Source organism: Bufo gargarizans, chromosome 1, assembly GCF_014858855.1.
Source record: "Bufo gargarizans isolate SCDJY-AF-19 chromosome 1, ASM1485885v1, whole genome shotgun sequence".
Classification (NCBI taxonomy): Eukaryota; Metazoa; Chordata; class Amphibia; order Anura; family Bufonidae; genus Bufo; species Bufo gargarizans.
The window spans coordinates 281,864,748-281,881,703 of NC_058080.1; the positions used below are offsets into that span (position 1 = coordinate 281,864,748).

The 16,956-nt window shown below is 42.6% G+C and overlaps 1 protein-coding gene across 5 annotated transcripts in view; it reads left to right on the forward strand.

The window, feature by feature from the left end:
- Positions 1 to 16,956, forward strand: part of WDFY3 (WD repeat and FYVE domain containing 3) — a 315,047-nt gene that overhangs the window by 103,086 nt on the left and 195,005 nt on the right. For all 5 annotated transcript variants that reach the window (XM_044304189.1, XM_044304218.1, XM_044304197.1 and 2 more), the window contains exon 4: positions 16,194 to 16,404. In XM_044304189.1, the coding sequence (XP_044160124.1) occupies positions 16,225 to 16,404 (180 nt within the window). In that variant the 5' untranslated portion in view covers positions 16,194 to 16,224. The remainder of the gene's footprint in view (positions 1 to 16,193; positions 16,405 to 16,956) is intronic.

Below are 16,956 nucleotides of genomic sequence, written 5' to 3' on the forward strand. Positions count from 1 at the left end.
GGACAGGGCATCCTAAAATGAGTGCTCTTCCACCTGCTGCAAAAGGTCAAATACCCCATTCTGACCTTTGTTAGCCAGAGTGGAAAGCAGCTACAAAAAACTAGGTGGCCATACATCTAAGATACTGTGGTTGTTGGCCAGCCTTCTGACTTTCCCATACTCAGACTGAGTTTTATATGTTCTCTATGTGGAGATGGTCGCCTGGCAATAGCTTATCTTCCATTGAGAACAAAAGGATCAGGCGTCTTGAACTCCATCTGGTCCGACTCTTCTTTCCCCCAACGTTTGTCATCAGGGGAGTCGGAAGGGTCCGGTATACTTTAGAAGGTTGTCTGTTGCTGCCGAAATCAGTCTAATGTGTTTGGCCAGCTTCTTTTCTTCTGGAAGATCCAGTATTACATGAGCAGCTTATTGACTGTGCATTGTGTAATGCTTCATATCTCCTATGGTAAGAGATGGCAAAAGATGTCTTACAACTCCCATAGAAATTACATATGCAGATATGATCTGATACGTTGACCATATGATAATAGCGTTGTACTCGTCCTTGGTTACTTTTTAGTAAAATGTAATGACTAGCTCCTAATTTCCCTCCTATTGGATCACTTATGTTTTAGTTCTTCCCAACTTTCCATAAATGAGCATGCTCAGCAAAGTGTGCATGTGCTCTCAAGGAGATGAGCTACTTATTGAAATCCAACATGCCCGATCTTTCTTTTTCCTGACATCTGCGGTTGGGGGAGAATCAGGAGTCTCCCCTTTAGGGCCCAAATAGATTGCACAATTTTCGGGCCAGTTCTCAGGATAGGTATGCTCATTCCCAATAATTGGCTTGTATAGTTTAGCAGCCAAAGAACGAACAAACGCTAATTTGTCGGCTCATGGGCATCTTTTATCAGGATGAAGGATGCCCAATTACCAGTAGCACATCTCCCTGTGTAATCAGGGATGTAATGCCAATAATCAACAAAACTTAATGAGGGATGAATGACTGTAGTAGCTGCATCGGCCTATGTATTCAGACTGGTGCAAACAAGCTCAGATGAATGTGTCCTCATCAATGCCTGCGCATTCAGCAGTGTAATCGGGCCCTTAGATGGTTGGTCAGTCCTGCCATAATAGTCGGGTTTGGTGGACAGTAGTGTAATTGGTATGGGCACCTGTGACAAATACCATACCTCGTGCCCGCTTGACATCAACTACGTCGAGCTCACGAGATACGGTATGGTCACTGGTTACCAAGGCGTGACGTTACTCGCTCCTGGGAGAGCGGGTAAGGTCAGTCTTGTTACAGTTTTTACAGATTCCTCCTGTCCACACGGGCACAGAGAGGCAACAAGCTGAGAGAGCCTTTTCACTGCCCCAGTGAAACAGCGCGTTCACAGCCCGGAAAGACTGTCACCAGATCCTTGATGGATATAAGCCCGGTCCATTAACAGGATTATATAGGGTAAGAAACCAACCCGCGGTAGTGTATTACTAGGCTGAAACAAGGACGTGGGGATTCGTGATCGAGATACCAGACAGCACAAGATTAAATTTTATATATTTAATTGCCTTAAGGGCTCACTAGAATTAACACTATACACACAAGGAATATATACAGTGATCTGAGGTAGGGGTGGGCGGTATAGGCGATATATGCAATATAAATTTGTGCCACAATATGGATTTTGTGCATATCGCCTATATCGCCAGACTGCGATATGACCACGGAGCGGCAGTTCCGATTGGAGTCCCAGCAGTGTAATGCTGGGGCTCCGATCGGTTACCATGGCAGCCAGGACGCAACTGAAGTCCTGGCTGCCATGGTAAGTCAGTGAGCAGCATTATACTCACGTGTGCCGTGGCCGCTGGGCGCTCCTTCTTCTGTCTGTGCAGCGCATTGCTAATGCTTATAGCTCTCGGGTTTATGCCTGTGATGGACGGGCGATTTATAATTCCCTATAAATCGCCGGTTCCATGCTGTCTGCTAAATTTGATTGGACTGGGGACTGGCTTAGACCCCCTGCAGAGAGGTCTTTCCTGTTCCATTAGCTGGGTTCCTGGCTGGCTGAATGGATGTGTGAAATTGTAAACAAAGGTGGCCTGCAAGAAGTTCTCTGCCAGATGGCTGGGCTTTGAAGCAGGGCCCTCCTGTGGAGTTCACTACCTCTATCTGACAGCTGATGGCTGGTGTGGGAACATGGCTGACGGTAAACATTAATCCATATTCCTTACAGCACCTCTAGTAAAGATATTGTACATTGTAAGAGGCTTGCTCCGTGGACATGTAGACATGGAAGATAAGGATGGAAGCATTGGTGCATCTTAGTGGTATTTTTTTTTTTTTTTTGTAGTAAAACAATTTATGATCTTATTTAGTGTAATTATAGGAGACCTTAATTAAATAAAAACCCTTTTTGCAGCGGCCATACTGCACAGTGCTTTTCCAGACTACTATCACTAAAAATACCATGCCGACCAGTTGCTGCCGCCCACTCCCGTCTGCAAATGTAGTGTTCAAACATGCTAATTAATTCTGTGCTGTTTTTCACTTATCTCTCCACATGATTGTAATTGTGTATTTATGGTAATTCCGTAGTGTCTTCCTCCTATTGTCTTTTTAATTACAGATTCACCTTTAAAAAGAGCCAAGCCGTTTGTGCTCTGTTTTGATATAAGGGTAAAGAAGGCTGCGTAGCTATAAATGGGCACGTTCCAAAAAGGAAGCTTCATTTCCTTCAACCTAGGTTTTCCAACATGTTATTAAATGTATCAGATTCAACAAGGGCTACTAAGGGGTGTTTTACCTTGGCCGATGATTGGGAATGAACAACGCTTGATCCCGATTGTTGCCACATGTAAACATCCTGCCAATTATCAAATGGTCACCCATTGGGTGATCGGATCTTGTATGCACCGCTAAAAATTATGGCACACCGCCCCATGGAAACACCAATATTCGTACCCATACTGAAGAGCGCCAATTGACATGCATTACCGGGCACAATATCTGCGCTTATACAAGGACCCATGTTTATTTTCCACATATAGGGTCTGAACCTTACTAGATCATCACACCTTAAAAATTCTTGTCTCCTATGGCTACTTTCACTCTTGTCCTGTCGTTGTTTTCCGATATTGAGATCCGGCAGAGGGTCTCAATACCAGAAAAAAACGTTTGTTTAGTTCTCATGCATTGTGAATGGAAAGAAATCAGTTCAGGATGCATAAGGATGTCTTCCATTCCGTCAGCATTCTGTTTTGTGACCGGACACAAAACCGCTGCAAGCTGCGGTTCTCTGCCCGGTCATAAAAACGGACCCAGCACTGAAAACCATGTAAGTCAATGGTGACGGATCCGTTTTTTTATGGAGCCTAAAAAAAACTGGTTCTGTAACCCATTGACTTTCAATGTATGTAGTGACGGATCTGTTTATTTCCGTTTTGATTTCACACCACCACATCCTAACGGACAAAGGTGCATCCTGATGTGCAAAATCAAAACGGATCCGTTTAATTCCGGTATTGAGACCCTCTGCTGGATCTCAATACCGGAATTAGCAACGCAAGTGTGAAAGTAGCCTAACTCTGTTGCATTGTTGCTCTGTTATGCCTCCTGACTTTTTATGACTAAAATTAAAAATGTTGCATTAAATTTCCCCTTGCCAAGGGGCGTGTCCCTACACTGCCTGTCAGCGTGAGGACTGATTGGACAGTGTATAGCAACACCCATCAACTGGTAACAGGAGGTCAGTTGATCCTTAAAGGATAACTGTCACACTTAGACCCCAATTTCAATTTTCATATATGTAGTTACTAATAACATGATATTCCAGAATCAGTTACTATTAGACTGACTTACCCCATATTTAATAAGATTCAGCCCTTAGCAACCAGTCTGCATAAAACTGCAATTTCACTATTCAATTAAGATGGCCGCCACTGCCCTCAACCTGAGGCTAATCCCGCCTGCCCTCACTAGCTAGTAACAATAGCCCCCAAAAGTGTCAGTAACCACAGCCCTCCCCCTAAAGGGTTAATCTCCTGCAGCACAAAGGGGTCCTCTTACCACATGTTGCTTTCATTTATACACTGAGCAGATGGCAGATCTCCCTTCCCTGGTCTGCGCTGCACCAACTCTGCATTCTCCAGCTCTGCTGAGTGAGGGAGCATCTGCCAAGCGCAGGGACAAGGAGAAGTGCACACAGCCCAGGCACTGTTATTAGCTGCTGGGGAGGACCTGGCTTTAATCATTTACTTACAGTCCCCGGCTGTCAGTAATGTGACCTTGCACGCAGCCTGCTTCTGCGTCCTCCGTCCTTCAACAGATAGACGGACCATGCCTAGCAACTCTATTTTAAGCACAGGTAAAAGTAGGCAGTACAGGGAACAAAAATGTGGAATTAAGGGGTAATTGAGTACACAGTAAAAAGTTGAAATAGGGCCACCAAGGTGATATTATTCACCACAATCCAATACTCCCCAAAAAAAATTATATGACAGTTATACTTTAAATTTCTAGGAAGAGTAAGAGAGGAATGGCACAAAATAGTGTTATAAGAAAAGATGATGCAGCATTGTTATTTCATGAAGAATTGAAGTATTTACTAAAACCGACATGTTAGGAGAGGTGACAGTTCTTTACTTTAGAAAAAATTGAGTTCTCTTGGAAATGAGGTGGGACGTGTCTGCCTGGTTCACATGGTTGTCTCGCAGAAAAGGGGCTCTGGGTTCACATAGGACTGAAGATGACCTCTGTGTGCAGTTTTATTTTCTTCTCCGTTTTTGTGTTGGTAAACCTATTTTAGGTTATAATACTGATTTAATAAAAAAAAAAAAAACAGTATATTCTTTTTCAAGTATTTTTAGATAATTTGTTTTGGTATTGAAGTTATGAGCGGTCCATGGTTTGAGTTGAGTTAAGTTGAATTTTAGGCTTGTCCACTTGATTTATTTAGAAAGGTTTTGCGGTATTCAGAGCTCATCCCTTTTGTGTGACCTGAACGTTTGAGCTCTCAAATGGAACTGAGGAAGATTTGAACCCTGTAGGATCTAATATCGTCTCTCTAGTTGGCGCCTGGGAAACCATTAAATTAATAGCTCTTAAAGGGGTTATCCGATGACTAATGTAAAAAAATGAAAATCGGACATCATATAGTACATGACAACCTCTTTCTAACAAAGCTAGAACCAGCCCTGTACCTCACATGGATCTAGAGATCTCTCCATTCATTGTTCTGCTAGATTTATATCAAGCTGATAGCTCAGGGTGAGCGTCTTCTCTGCTGCAGCTCAGGGGGCGTGTCTCAGCTCTACCTATCACAGCTCAGGAGCCAGTTGAAGGATGAAACTGAGCATGTGCGACCTTCTCAGTGAGCAGGACAAAGAAATTAGAAAAAAAAAAACAGCCGGTGGTGATATACAGACTTCAGTGAATTACTCGGCTATACTACATTTTTATTTGCAAGCAATTACTAAGTTATTCAGATTCCGGGTGCTGGTTTGAAAACTTAAGAATATTTTTTTGTGGGACAACCCCTTTAAGGTCTCATGCACATGACTGTAACCATTTTGTAATCTTCAAACCGCGGATCCGCAAAATATGGAAGCGGCCCATGTGTCCCGCCCTATTGTTAAAATGCTACTCTTGTCTGACAAACGGACAAGAATAGGACATGTTCTATTTATTTTGCGGTGCAGACATATGGCCGCATGGGTACAGACAGCACAAGGATGACATCCGCATAGAAATGAATGGGTCTGTGTGCTATCTGCAAAAATGCAGATTGGACGCGGACTAAAAATACAGTCGTGCATTAGGCCTAAAGTTATGCCTACAAAGCTATATAATTTTTTTTTATAAATCCAAAGGAAATAAAATTGTATTTATTTATATATATATATATATATATATATATATATATATATATATATATATATATATATTAGAGACAAAAAGTTTGGACACCTTCTCATTCAAAGTTTTCTTTATTTTCATTACTATGAAAATTGTAGATTCACACTGAAGGCATCAAAACTATGAATTAACACATGTGGAATTATATACATAAAAAAGTGTGAAACAACTGAAAATATGTCATATTCTAGGTTCTTCAAAGTAGCCACCTTTTGCTTTGATTACTGCTTTGCACACTCTTGGCATTCTCTTGATGAGCTTTGAGAGGTAGTCACCTGAAATGGTTTTCACTTAACAGGTGTGCCCTGTCAGGTTTTATAAGTGGGATTTCTTGCCTTATAAATGGGGTTGGGACCATCAGTTGCCTTGTGGAGAAGTCAGGTGGATACACAGCTGATAGTCCTACTGAATAGACTGTTAGAATTTGTATTATGGCAAGAAAAAGCAGCTAAATAAAGAAAAACGAGTGTCCATCATTACTTTAAGAAATGAAGGTCAGTCAGTCCGAAAAATTGGGAAAACTTTGAAGGTGTCCCCAAGTGCAGTCACAAAAACCATCAAGTGCTACAAAGAAACTGGCTCACATGCGGACTGCCCCAGGAAAGGAAGACCAAGAGTCACCTCTGCTGCGGAGGATAAGTTCATCCGAGTCGCCCGCCTCAGGAATCGCAGGTTAACAGCAGCTCAGATTAGAGACCAGGTCAATGCCACACAGAGTTCTAGCAGCAGACACATCTCTAGAACAACTGTTAAGAGGAGACTGTGTGAATCAGGCCTTCATGGTAGAATATCTGCTAGGAAACCACTGCTAAGGACAGGCAACAAGCAGAAGAGACTTGTTTGGGCTAAAGAACACAAGGAATGGACATTAGACCAGCGTAAATCTGTGCTTTGGTCTGATGAGTCCAAATTTGAGATCTTTGGTTCCAACCACCATGTCTTTGTGCGATGTAGAAAAGGTGAACAGATGGACTCTACATGCCTGGTTCCCACCGTGAAGCATGGAGGAGGAGGTGTGATGGTGTGGGGGTGCTTTGCTGGTGACACTGTTGGGGATTTATTCAAAATTGAAGGCATACTGAACCAGCATGGCTACCACAGCATCTTGCAGTGCCATGCTATTCCATCTGGTTTGCTTTTAGTTGGACCATCATTTATTTTTCAACAGGACAATGACCCCAAACACACCTCCAGGCTGTGTAAGGGCTATTTGACCATGAAGGAGAGTGATGGGGTGCTGCGCCAGATGACCTGGCCTCCACAGTCACCGGACCTGAACACAATCGAGATGGTTTGGGGTGAGATGGATCACAGAGTGAAGGCAAAAGGGCCAACAAGTGCTAAGCATCTCTGGGAACTCCTTCAAGACTGTTTGGAAGACCATTTTAGGTGACTACCTCTTGAAGCTCATCAAGAGACTGCCAAGAGTGTGCAAAGCAGTAATCAAAGCAAAAGGTGGCTACTTTGAAGAACCTAGAATATGACATATTTTCAGTATTTTCACACTTTTTTTGTTATGTATATAATTCCACATGTGTTAATTTATAGTTTTGATGCCTTCACTGTAAATCTACAATTTTCATAGTCATGAAAATAAAGAAAACTCTTTGAATGAGAAGGTGTGTCCAAACTTTTGGTCTGTACTGTGTATGTATACAGGTCCTTCTAAAAAAATTAGCATATTGTGATAAAGTTCATCATTTTCTGTAATGTACTGATAAACATTAGACTTTCATATATTTTAGATTCATTACACACCACTGAAGTAGTTCAAGCCTTTTTTTTGTTTTAATATTGATGATTTTGGCATACAGCTCATGAAAACCCCAAATTCCTATCTCAAAAAGTTAGCATATTTCATCCGACCAATAAAAGAAAAGTGTTTTTAATACAAAAAAAGTCAACCTTCAAATAATTATCTTCAGTTATGCACTCAATACTTGGTCGGGAATCCTTTTGCAGAAATGACTGCTTCAATGTGGCGTGGCATGGAGGCAATCAGCCTGTGGCACTGCTGAGGTGTTATGGAGGCCGAGGATGCTTCGATAGCGGCCTTAAGCTCATCCAGAGTGTTGGGTCTTGTGTCTCTCAACTTTCTCTTCCCAATATCCCACAGATTCTCTATAGGGTTCAGGTCAGGAGAGTTGGCAGGCCAATTGAGCACAGTAATACCATGGTCAGTAAACCATTTACCAGTGGTTTTGGCACTGTGAGCAGGTGCCAGGTCGTGCTGAAAAATGAAATCTTCATCTCCATAAAGCTTTTCAGCAGATGGAAGCATGAAGTGCTCCAAATTCTCCTGATAGCTAGCTGCATTGACCCTGCCCTTGATAAAACACAGTGGACCAACACCAGCAGCTGACATGGCACCCCAGACCATCACTGACTGTGGGTACTTGACACTGGACTTCAGGCACTTTGGCATTTCCCTCTCCCCAGTCTTCCTCCAGACTCTGGCACCTTGATTTCTGAATGACATGCAAAATCTGCTTTCATCCGAAAAAAGTACTTTGGACCACAGAGCAACAGTCCAGTGCTGCTTCTCTGTAGCCCAGGTCAGGCGCTTCTGCCGCTGTTTCTGGTTGAAAAGTGGCTTGACCTGGGGAATGCGGCACCTGTAGCCCATTTCCTGCACACGCCTGTACACGGTGGCTCTGGATGTTTCTACTCCAGACTCAGTCCACTGCTTCCGCAGGTCCCCCAAGGTCTGGAATCGGTCCTTCTCCACAATCTTCCTCAGGGTCCGGTCACCTCTTCTCGTTGTGCAGCGTTTTCTGCCACACTTTTTCCTTCCCACAGACTTCCCACTGAGGGGCCTTGATACAGCACTCTGGCTATTTGAGAGATACATGCAGTGTACTTCAGAATTTCCAACAATTCACATGGGAGAAGGAGTTCATGTGGGTCACTGCAGACATTAACTCTTTGTATACCAATATCCCCCACCACTTGGCAATCTCAGCCCTAACATGGTTTTTAGATACATTTAGCAATTACACCTTGGAACTCCGTGATTATGTCTGTGTATGTACTGATTTTTTACTTAAGCATAACTATTTTATGTTTAATGGTTTATACTACTTACAGATATCCGGAGTTTCAATGGGTGCTAAATTTTCGCCTTCAGTGGCAAATGTGTTCATGTCATGGTAGGAAATGAATTTTTTATTTTCGGACCATAACTCCTATTTAACATCTCTGAAATGGTATGGGCGCTTTATTGATGACATGTTGTGGGTTTGGCAGGGTGATGCAGAAGACTTGATAATATTTATGGATTTTCTGAATGGTTGTATTCCATCGATAAAACTGACTATGACCAGCGATCCTACCTCAATTGTCTTTTTGGATTTAGTATTATCAGCTGATCATATGACCAAAAAAGTTGACACCTGTACCCATCGTAAGGTTACAGCTGGGAATACATTGCTTCATGCATCATCCTGCCATCCCCCACATGTGGCCAAGAATATACCCAAAGGGGAGATGTTGAGGGCACGTAGAAATTGCTCATCTTTCGATCTATTTGAGAAGGAGGCATCTGACATTTCAACCAGGTTGCAGATCAGGGGATATTCGAGAGAAAATATTTGAAAAGCCAAGGAATATGCAACTTCGGTGAACAGAGAGTCACTTATATTTACTCGAGCTAAGAATGCGAACAAAAAGAAAAGAAAAAATCGAGGAAAAAATAATAACACGCAGGTCCGCAGTCGAAATTCAAGCAATCCTGCGACTTTTGTCACTAATTTTAGTGTAGAGTACCCCCTTATCTGCAACATTTTACGTAGACATTTCCCGGTTATAGGTTTTGATGAGGGTTGGGGGAACATCGCGGAGGCAGGTATTAGATGCATCGCAAAAAAAGCACCAACTGTAGGACAAAAAGTCAGTCCTAGTTTATATATGGAAAACGCAGGATGTGAACCAGTCTGGCTGAGTACTAAAGGAAACTTCAAATGTGGAAGCTAAAAATGTATATGTTGCACACACATGTCAGTGAGTAAAGATATTGCATCTACATCGAATAACAGCATACATAAAATGCGGCAATATATCAATTGCAATACTGAGTATGTAATCTGTCATCACATGCCGTGCTTGTATGCTGCAATATGTGGGATGTACAATCAACCAGCTCAAAGTAAGAATTCGGAAGCATCTGAGCGACATCCCACATATCGCAACACGCAATGTTTCAGCAGCCACATCACACTTTGCGGTAGTACATAAGGGCGATACCTCTGCGTTTTGTGTGCAAGGAATTGAGAGAGTCATGGCTCCAGTTAGAGGAGGAGACCGTAGGCGAAAATTGTACAGTCGTGAAACATACTGGATGTTTAATTTAGGAACATGTATACCTAGAGGATTGAATAGGAAACATGACCTAACTTTACAATATAAATGAAGTATTTTCTGTCTTTTCTGAAACTGTGGATCACTTCCCACCTGATTGGGGTGTTTTCCTTAGTAATTAACAGGTCAGGAACACCTGATGCTGTTCTGGAGCATGGAAGCTGACCAATCAGATGGGAAGGGTTGTTCCTCACTGTGTATAAAAAGGAGATTTTAAGTTTGTTTAGTTCTCTTGATGAAGGGCTAAGATATAACAGCCCGAAACGCGTCACAGCATACTACTCTGCTTTTGATGTCTGTTTTTAAAGAAGTGGAATAAAGAAGCCTTTTATTGTGAAGAGCTGGAATTCGTTTTCTTTTATCATTTAGCACTCTGGGAACAGCCTATTCGTTCAGAAATTTCTTTCTGTGTCTTACCCTCTTGCTTGAGGGTGTCGATGATGGCCTTCTGGACAGCAGTCAGGTCGGCAGTCTTACCCATGATTGCGGTTTTGAGTAATGAACCAGGCTGGGAGTTTTTAAAAGCCTCAGGAATCTTTTGCAGGTGTTTAGAGTTAATTAGTTGATTCAGATGATTAGGTTATTAGCTCGTTTAGAGAACCTTTTCATGATATGATAATTTTTTTAGATAAGAATTTTGGGTTTTCATGAGCTGTATGCCAAAATCATCAATATTAAAACAATAAAAGGCTTGAACTACTTCAGTTGGTGTGTAATGAATCTAAAATATATGAAAGTCTAATGTTTATCAGTACATTACAGAAAATAATGAACTTCATCACAATATGCTAATTTTTTTGAAGGACCTGTATATACACACTGTATGTATATCTTGGTCTCTCCTACACAGTCCTAAAAAGACTTGCAAACAGTTCAATAATCTTTTGTAACATTTGTAATACTGAGCAGTTGTAGTTGGAGAAGGTCAATATCTTCTGCTTCATTTCCCGAATCTTGCTCGATCGGTGAGCCTTAAAGATTAGCATCGGAGAGAAATAATTACAGCTTTTGTTTTTTACAGCATTAAACAGCTAAAAATATATGTGTAGTCGTAATTCATGATCTTACTTTTGCATCTTCTGTTCTTGTGCTTGATTTCTCAGTATAGTGGTTCTCATTTTTAAGTTGACTCCAGAGACATCCTGATAATTTTGAATAGGGAGCCTATGAGCAGCATTTGCCACTGCAGCGGCATACATGTGGAAATCCTACTAATGTCCGCCTCCGATGTTCACTGCATTGTGAATACATCCTTTTTAAAGGTTCTTTACCTTTCACATCCTCAACAAGGTGTACAAATCACATTGTAACACTAGCCTATACTTGCCATACATGGCAGTGATATACTCACAGATGATATTCATAAATTGTCTGGTAGTTGTAGATCCCATCTCCTGGATCACCAATCTAAAGAATATGAATCCTGACCTCTGTTCCTCATGGTGAAGAGACCACTACATCCAAGCAGAAAAGAATGGAGGGATAACTGCACATGTACATAGCTCTCTCCTTCTTTTCTAAGGGAGTTATAGGAATAGCTGAAAACGTTTGTGCTATTGTGGATATGCTGTTGGCACAGTACCTAGTGGTAATGCCCTTTAGGCTGGGTTCACACCTGAGCGTTTTACAGCACGTTCCTACGCGCTGTAAAACGCTCAACAGGCAAGAACCGATGCTTTCCTATGGGCATGGTTCTCACCTAAGCGTTTTACAGCACGTACGGAGCTTCTTTGGGACGTATTGTTGCGCGTTCCCGCCCATAGACTTCAGCGGGAACGCGCGACAATGGGCGTTTCTTGTTTGCTAATTTAAAAACGCGCGTACATACGCGCCGCTTTGTGTGTAAAAAGTATTTTACTACTGTGTGAAACAAGCTCTCTCCTGTTGATAAAATGGCCAGCCTCTTTACTCACTTTTATGAATGCACTGCAGCGAGCGGCAGCGAGCTGGCCGGCCATCGTGTGACTGACGTCACTTAGTAACGCTCCTGCTTCCTGAATTAAGTGGGAGGAGCGTTACTAAGTGACATCAGTCATGTGCCGGCCGGCCAGCTCGCTGCAGTGTATTCATAAAAGTGAGTACAGAGGTTGGCCATTTTATCAACAGGAGAGAGCTCGTTTCACACAGTAGTAAAATACTTTTTACACAAAGCCAGTTATGTGCGCAATTTAGGACACATGAGGGGACACACAGGGCTATGAGGGGGACCAGCATAAGATGCTATATGTGTGTCTTATGCTGGCCCCCCTCATGGCCCTAATTGTCATAGCACACATCCCCTATAACAGTGCCATCCACAGATCCACCCAATAACAGCGCCATCCACAGATGCCCCATAACGCTCTCCTCCACAGATGCCCCATAACGCTCTCCTCCACAGATGCCCCATAACGCTCTCCTCCACAGATGCCCCATAACGCTCTCCTCCACAGATGCCCCATAACGCTCTCCTCCACAGATGCCCCATAACGCTCTCCTCCACAGATGCCCCATAACGCTCTCCTCCACAGATGCCCCATAACGCTCTCCTCCACAGATGCCCCATAACGCTCTCCTCCACAGATGCCCCATAACGCTCTCCTCCACAGATGCCCCATAACGCTCTCCTCCACAGATGCCCCATAACGCTCTCCTCCACAGATGCCCCATAACGCTCTCCTCCACAGATGCCCCATAACGCTCTCCTCCACAGATGCCCCATAACGCTCTCCTCCACAGATGCCCCATAACGCTCTCCTCCACAGATGCCCCAGTTTTTTATTGAATTCCTCTGTTGTCAATCACACAAACGCGCGTATTACGAGCGTTTCCTAAATACAAAAACGCCCCAAAAAACGCCTGTAAAATGCGCATACCGAATACGCTCAGGTGTGAACCAAGCCTTAAAGAGAACCTGTCATCACCTTTGTGCTGCCCATACTAACGGTCGCATAAAGTAGAGACAGGTGAGTTGATTGCAGCGGTCTGTCATTTAAAGGTTAAAATTAAGTGGTTGCCGAGAACCAGCATCACAGTCATTTCAGACTGGGCCTGGGTCTGGAAAAGAGTCCCGGCCACCTGAGAAGAGTCATGGTTATTCATGGACTCCTGCTCTCCCTGCCCACCTGCTGATGACTGACAGTCTTCCACCTAGTTTCCTCCCTTTCTCTCTAGGAGAGAACTGCCAACCATCAGCAGGTGGGCGGGAGAGCAGGAGATTATGTATAACCAGGACTCTTCTCAGGTAGATCTGACTCTTTTCCAGGCCTGGGCTGCAATGATTATGATGCTGGTTCTCAGAAACCGCTTACTTTTAGCCCATGAGAGACACACCGCTGAAATCAGCATTTCTGTCACTATTTTATGATGTGAGGTTAGCATAAGGTTGATGACAGGTTCCCTTTTTAAATCTGACCATAAAATCAAGATACGGTAGTTGTTGGCTGGATAATTGTTTGGGTGGTATAACCATACAACTTAATTTTCACAATAATACAAAAGCGATGTTTGCCTTTGCTGACCCCATTCAGTGTATCGTTATGCTTTGTGGATAGCATTCACATACATGGCAATGTATATTGAAATACCTATGAGTTAATGCAGAGTTTTTTTTTGCTTAATGTAGAGTGTTCATCCTGATTTCCAAGTTTCACCAGGAATTAAATGGTTAATCATTGGATATGAATGTTTCTTTGCTTCTACACTACAGCAATTGGAAGTGTATAGTTTAAGCTTAATGAGAAAAGAAGCCGAAAGACTCTTTTTGTTTGGGGAAAATAAAATGGTCTGGGTTCATCTTTGAGATTTATTGGATATGACAACATAATTTAGTTTTTGTAGGCATGCTGAGGGGCACTCAGCGTGCTATGATATTATCTCCGCTTTTTGGTGCGGTAATGGGCTGATGAGAAAACGTACTCTATTATGGTGCGCACACACTCCCTGGTTTAGGAATGCCAAGGGTTGATATTGCTAAAACAAATTTTACAGAGTACAACTGAAATGATAATTTGTATCAAGCTGAAATTCACTTCCTTACATATGCAAAATATTTTTCTTATTTCAACCTTCATTGTTATATGCCTCGTAACCCTGTTTTCTCATAGCAGAGCAGTATGTGTGGAGCATATACGGTAGCTCCTGTCAGGCATGCGACCACTTTCACTGGAAGGATCTGTTGGCAAGCAGCTGTTTAACACTTTTTGGTGTTATGGCAGTGGGTGTGGAACCACTGTGTCAACCAACAGATTTGAGTTAGGCCTGATCCTAAGGGCATTATCCTGGCAGAACCTGGTATTCACCCTTTAACCCCTATACCGTGATCTGGACTTTTATGCAGGGGGACGCTAGGAGTGAGGCAAAATCAAAGTCGGGAACTGGCCGAGGTTAGCGCAAACAGAGTATGAGCAATACGGTAAACAGTCTGAGGGCAGGCAGTGAAAGGTCAATACGTAGGACAGGCACAGGTCAGACAGTGGAGGGTCAGAATACAGTAAATGGGCAGAGGTCAGAACACAGGCAGAACAGGATACAGCACACCTTTGCAGAAACTTAGCAAGCTAAGACTGCAACCTTCATGGAGGGTCAGAGCAAGACCAGCAGCTGGGCCAACCTGGAAAAAGACAGCGAGAGGCAGGTCCAGGCTATCAGGTAGGGCGAGTGGAGCACCGGCTTGCAGCCGTCGCTGTAACATTTGGCCGCAATACTGAAGAGTCACTGCTGTGGCCAGTCATTGGCTGCAGCGGCACACGTGACCCCAAAAAATGCAGTTCTGGACCAAAGGACCTGGAACAGAGAGGCATGGAGTAAGTGTATGCTTCCCTACACAGGTGCGGTAGTGGGGAAGTGTATGTTTGCCTTAAAAGCTGTGGACAGGGAAAAAAATATATTTTACTGCATGTACCGGTATTTTGACTTTGAGCTAAAAATATTTTTCGTTTAGCAGCCTGAATGCATTTCAATTTATAGCAGGCTTCAGAATGCTGATCACATCAAAATGCATCTATAGGACTGTCTAATGGCTTATTCTCCAGTGACTTCCGTGATCTACAGAATGGTCATCAACTGATTTTATCATAACCGAGCTCATGTCAGCATTTAGAAGTTCACAGGAGCCATTGGAGATTGAGCTATCAGACAACCTGACTAATGGATTTTACAGCAAATGGCATTTTGCAGCTTGCTTTGTATTGGAATAACTGCAGGCTGCAAAACAAAAATGGTTCAGAATTTTTTAACAAAAACAGATGACAAGAATTTGTTTTTGCTCAAATTACATGCAATAAAATAAAACAAATTTGTCCCAAAGGTGTCCATAGCCTTTAAGTCATGTCTTGAGAGGAAGTTTGATCGCAGACAGCTTCTTGTCTTCAGTAGTCGGCAGTAAAATTGGTTGCTTGTCTTGGAACTATCAATATATGCCTCACTTTTTACACTGATTTTGGGAAACCTCTGCCCTGTGACTAGTTTTTTCACCTAGATATGCTCTTCCATAAATGGGACCACACCTGTACAGGAATTGTGTGTGGTATTACAGCCAGCTCCATTGAAGCAAGCAGCCATGTTCATCTAAACGTGGGTGACCTTCAAGAACTGACAAAGGATCAATCCTTCTCACCCTTGACATCTGCTGTTGAGGGACAGTTGGATGCTGCTTTTGTCTCAATCATGGTTTTATTGAATATATTGCTTAAAATGTTTAAATTCAGCTTTCATTCTCTGGTGTAAAGGTTTCAAAAGAATTTGTTTGCTAACCATTCTGAAATTGCTTGTCCCTAAAAGATAAGTTGATTACGACCGTCCTAATTGCAGAGAGTCCCCAAAGTCAAACGTTACATTGTGGGAACCTCATACCTTCAAGGTGGGATTCTCCAACAATCTAATGTGTATCGGGGCACCCCAACTGTCACCTTGTATTCATATTATGCATTTACTTATGTTCTTTATCTTCCTATAGGTGAGAGGGTTGCATCAACAAAAGTGCAACCATGAATATGGTGAAGAGAATTATGGGCCGGCCTCGGCAAGAGGAGTGCAGCCCGCAGGACAATGCGCTTGGCTTAATGCATCTAAGGCGGCTCTTCTCGGAGCTTTGCCATCCTGCCAGACACATGACCCAGAAGGAACAGGAAGAAAAGCTTTACATGATGCTGCCAGTCTTTAACAGGGTAAAGTGAAATTTATTTAGGATTTCCTGGTTTGCACATTATTAGCAATTTTATGATGTCACATTGTCCTCAATCTAAGTATTGTAATATTATGATGTGTGTGATAGTAAATCATGGATTCTCTTATTTCTACATTGTTTTAAAATGCCCAGCAAGATCATGTAAAAGGGAAAAATAATAAAACTTTTTTCTAGAGCAGTACTTTGCTCTCCAGAGCTTCTTTTCCTTCAGTTACTGGTGACCAGAATGTAGCGGTCATAGCCTTCTGTATTCACACTGTGGGGAGCTGTCATTTTATTTTTCATCAACCATTCATCTTTTGTAAGAAGGGAATATACTAATGCTTCCCTTCTCTCTCGTTCCCACTTCTACTTCTCATTTTTTTTGTTTTACTCTTATAGTCACTTAGTCCCCTAGTCAATATAAACCCACAGCTTGTGCTCCTTCTGTGCCTCTTTGCATTAGTCATCAAAAACTGGAATCAAAAATCTATTTGCAGTTGGGTTGTATTACAAAATGAGTACCATTTCTCTTCTGCTACCTGCGTGTATT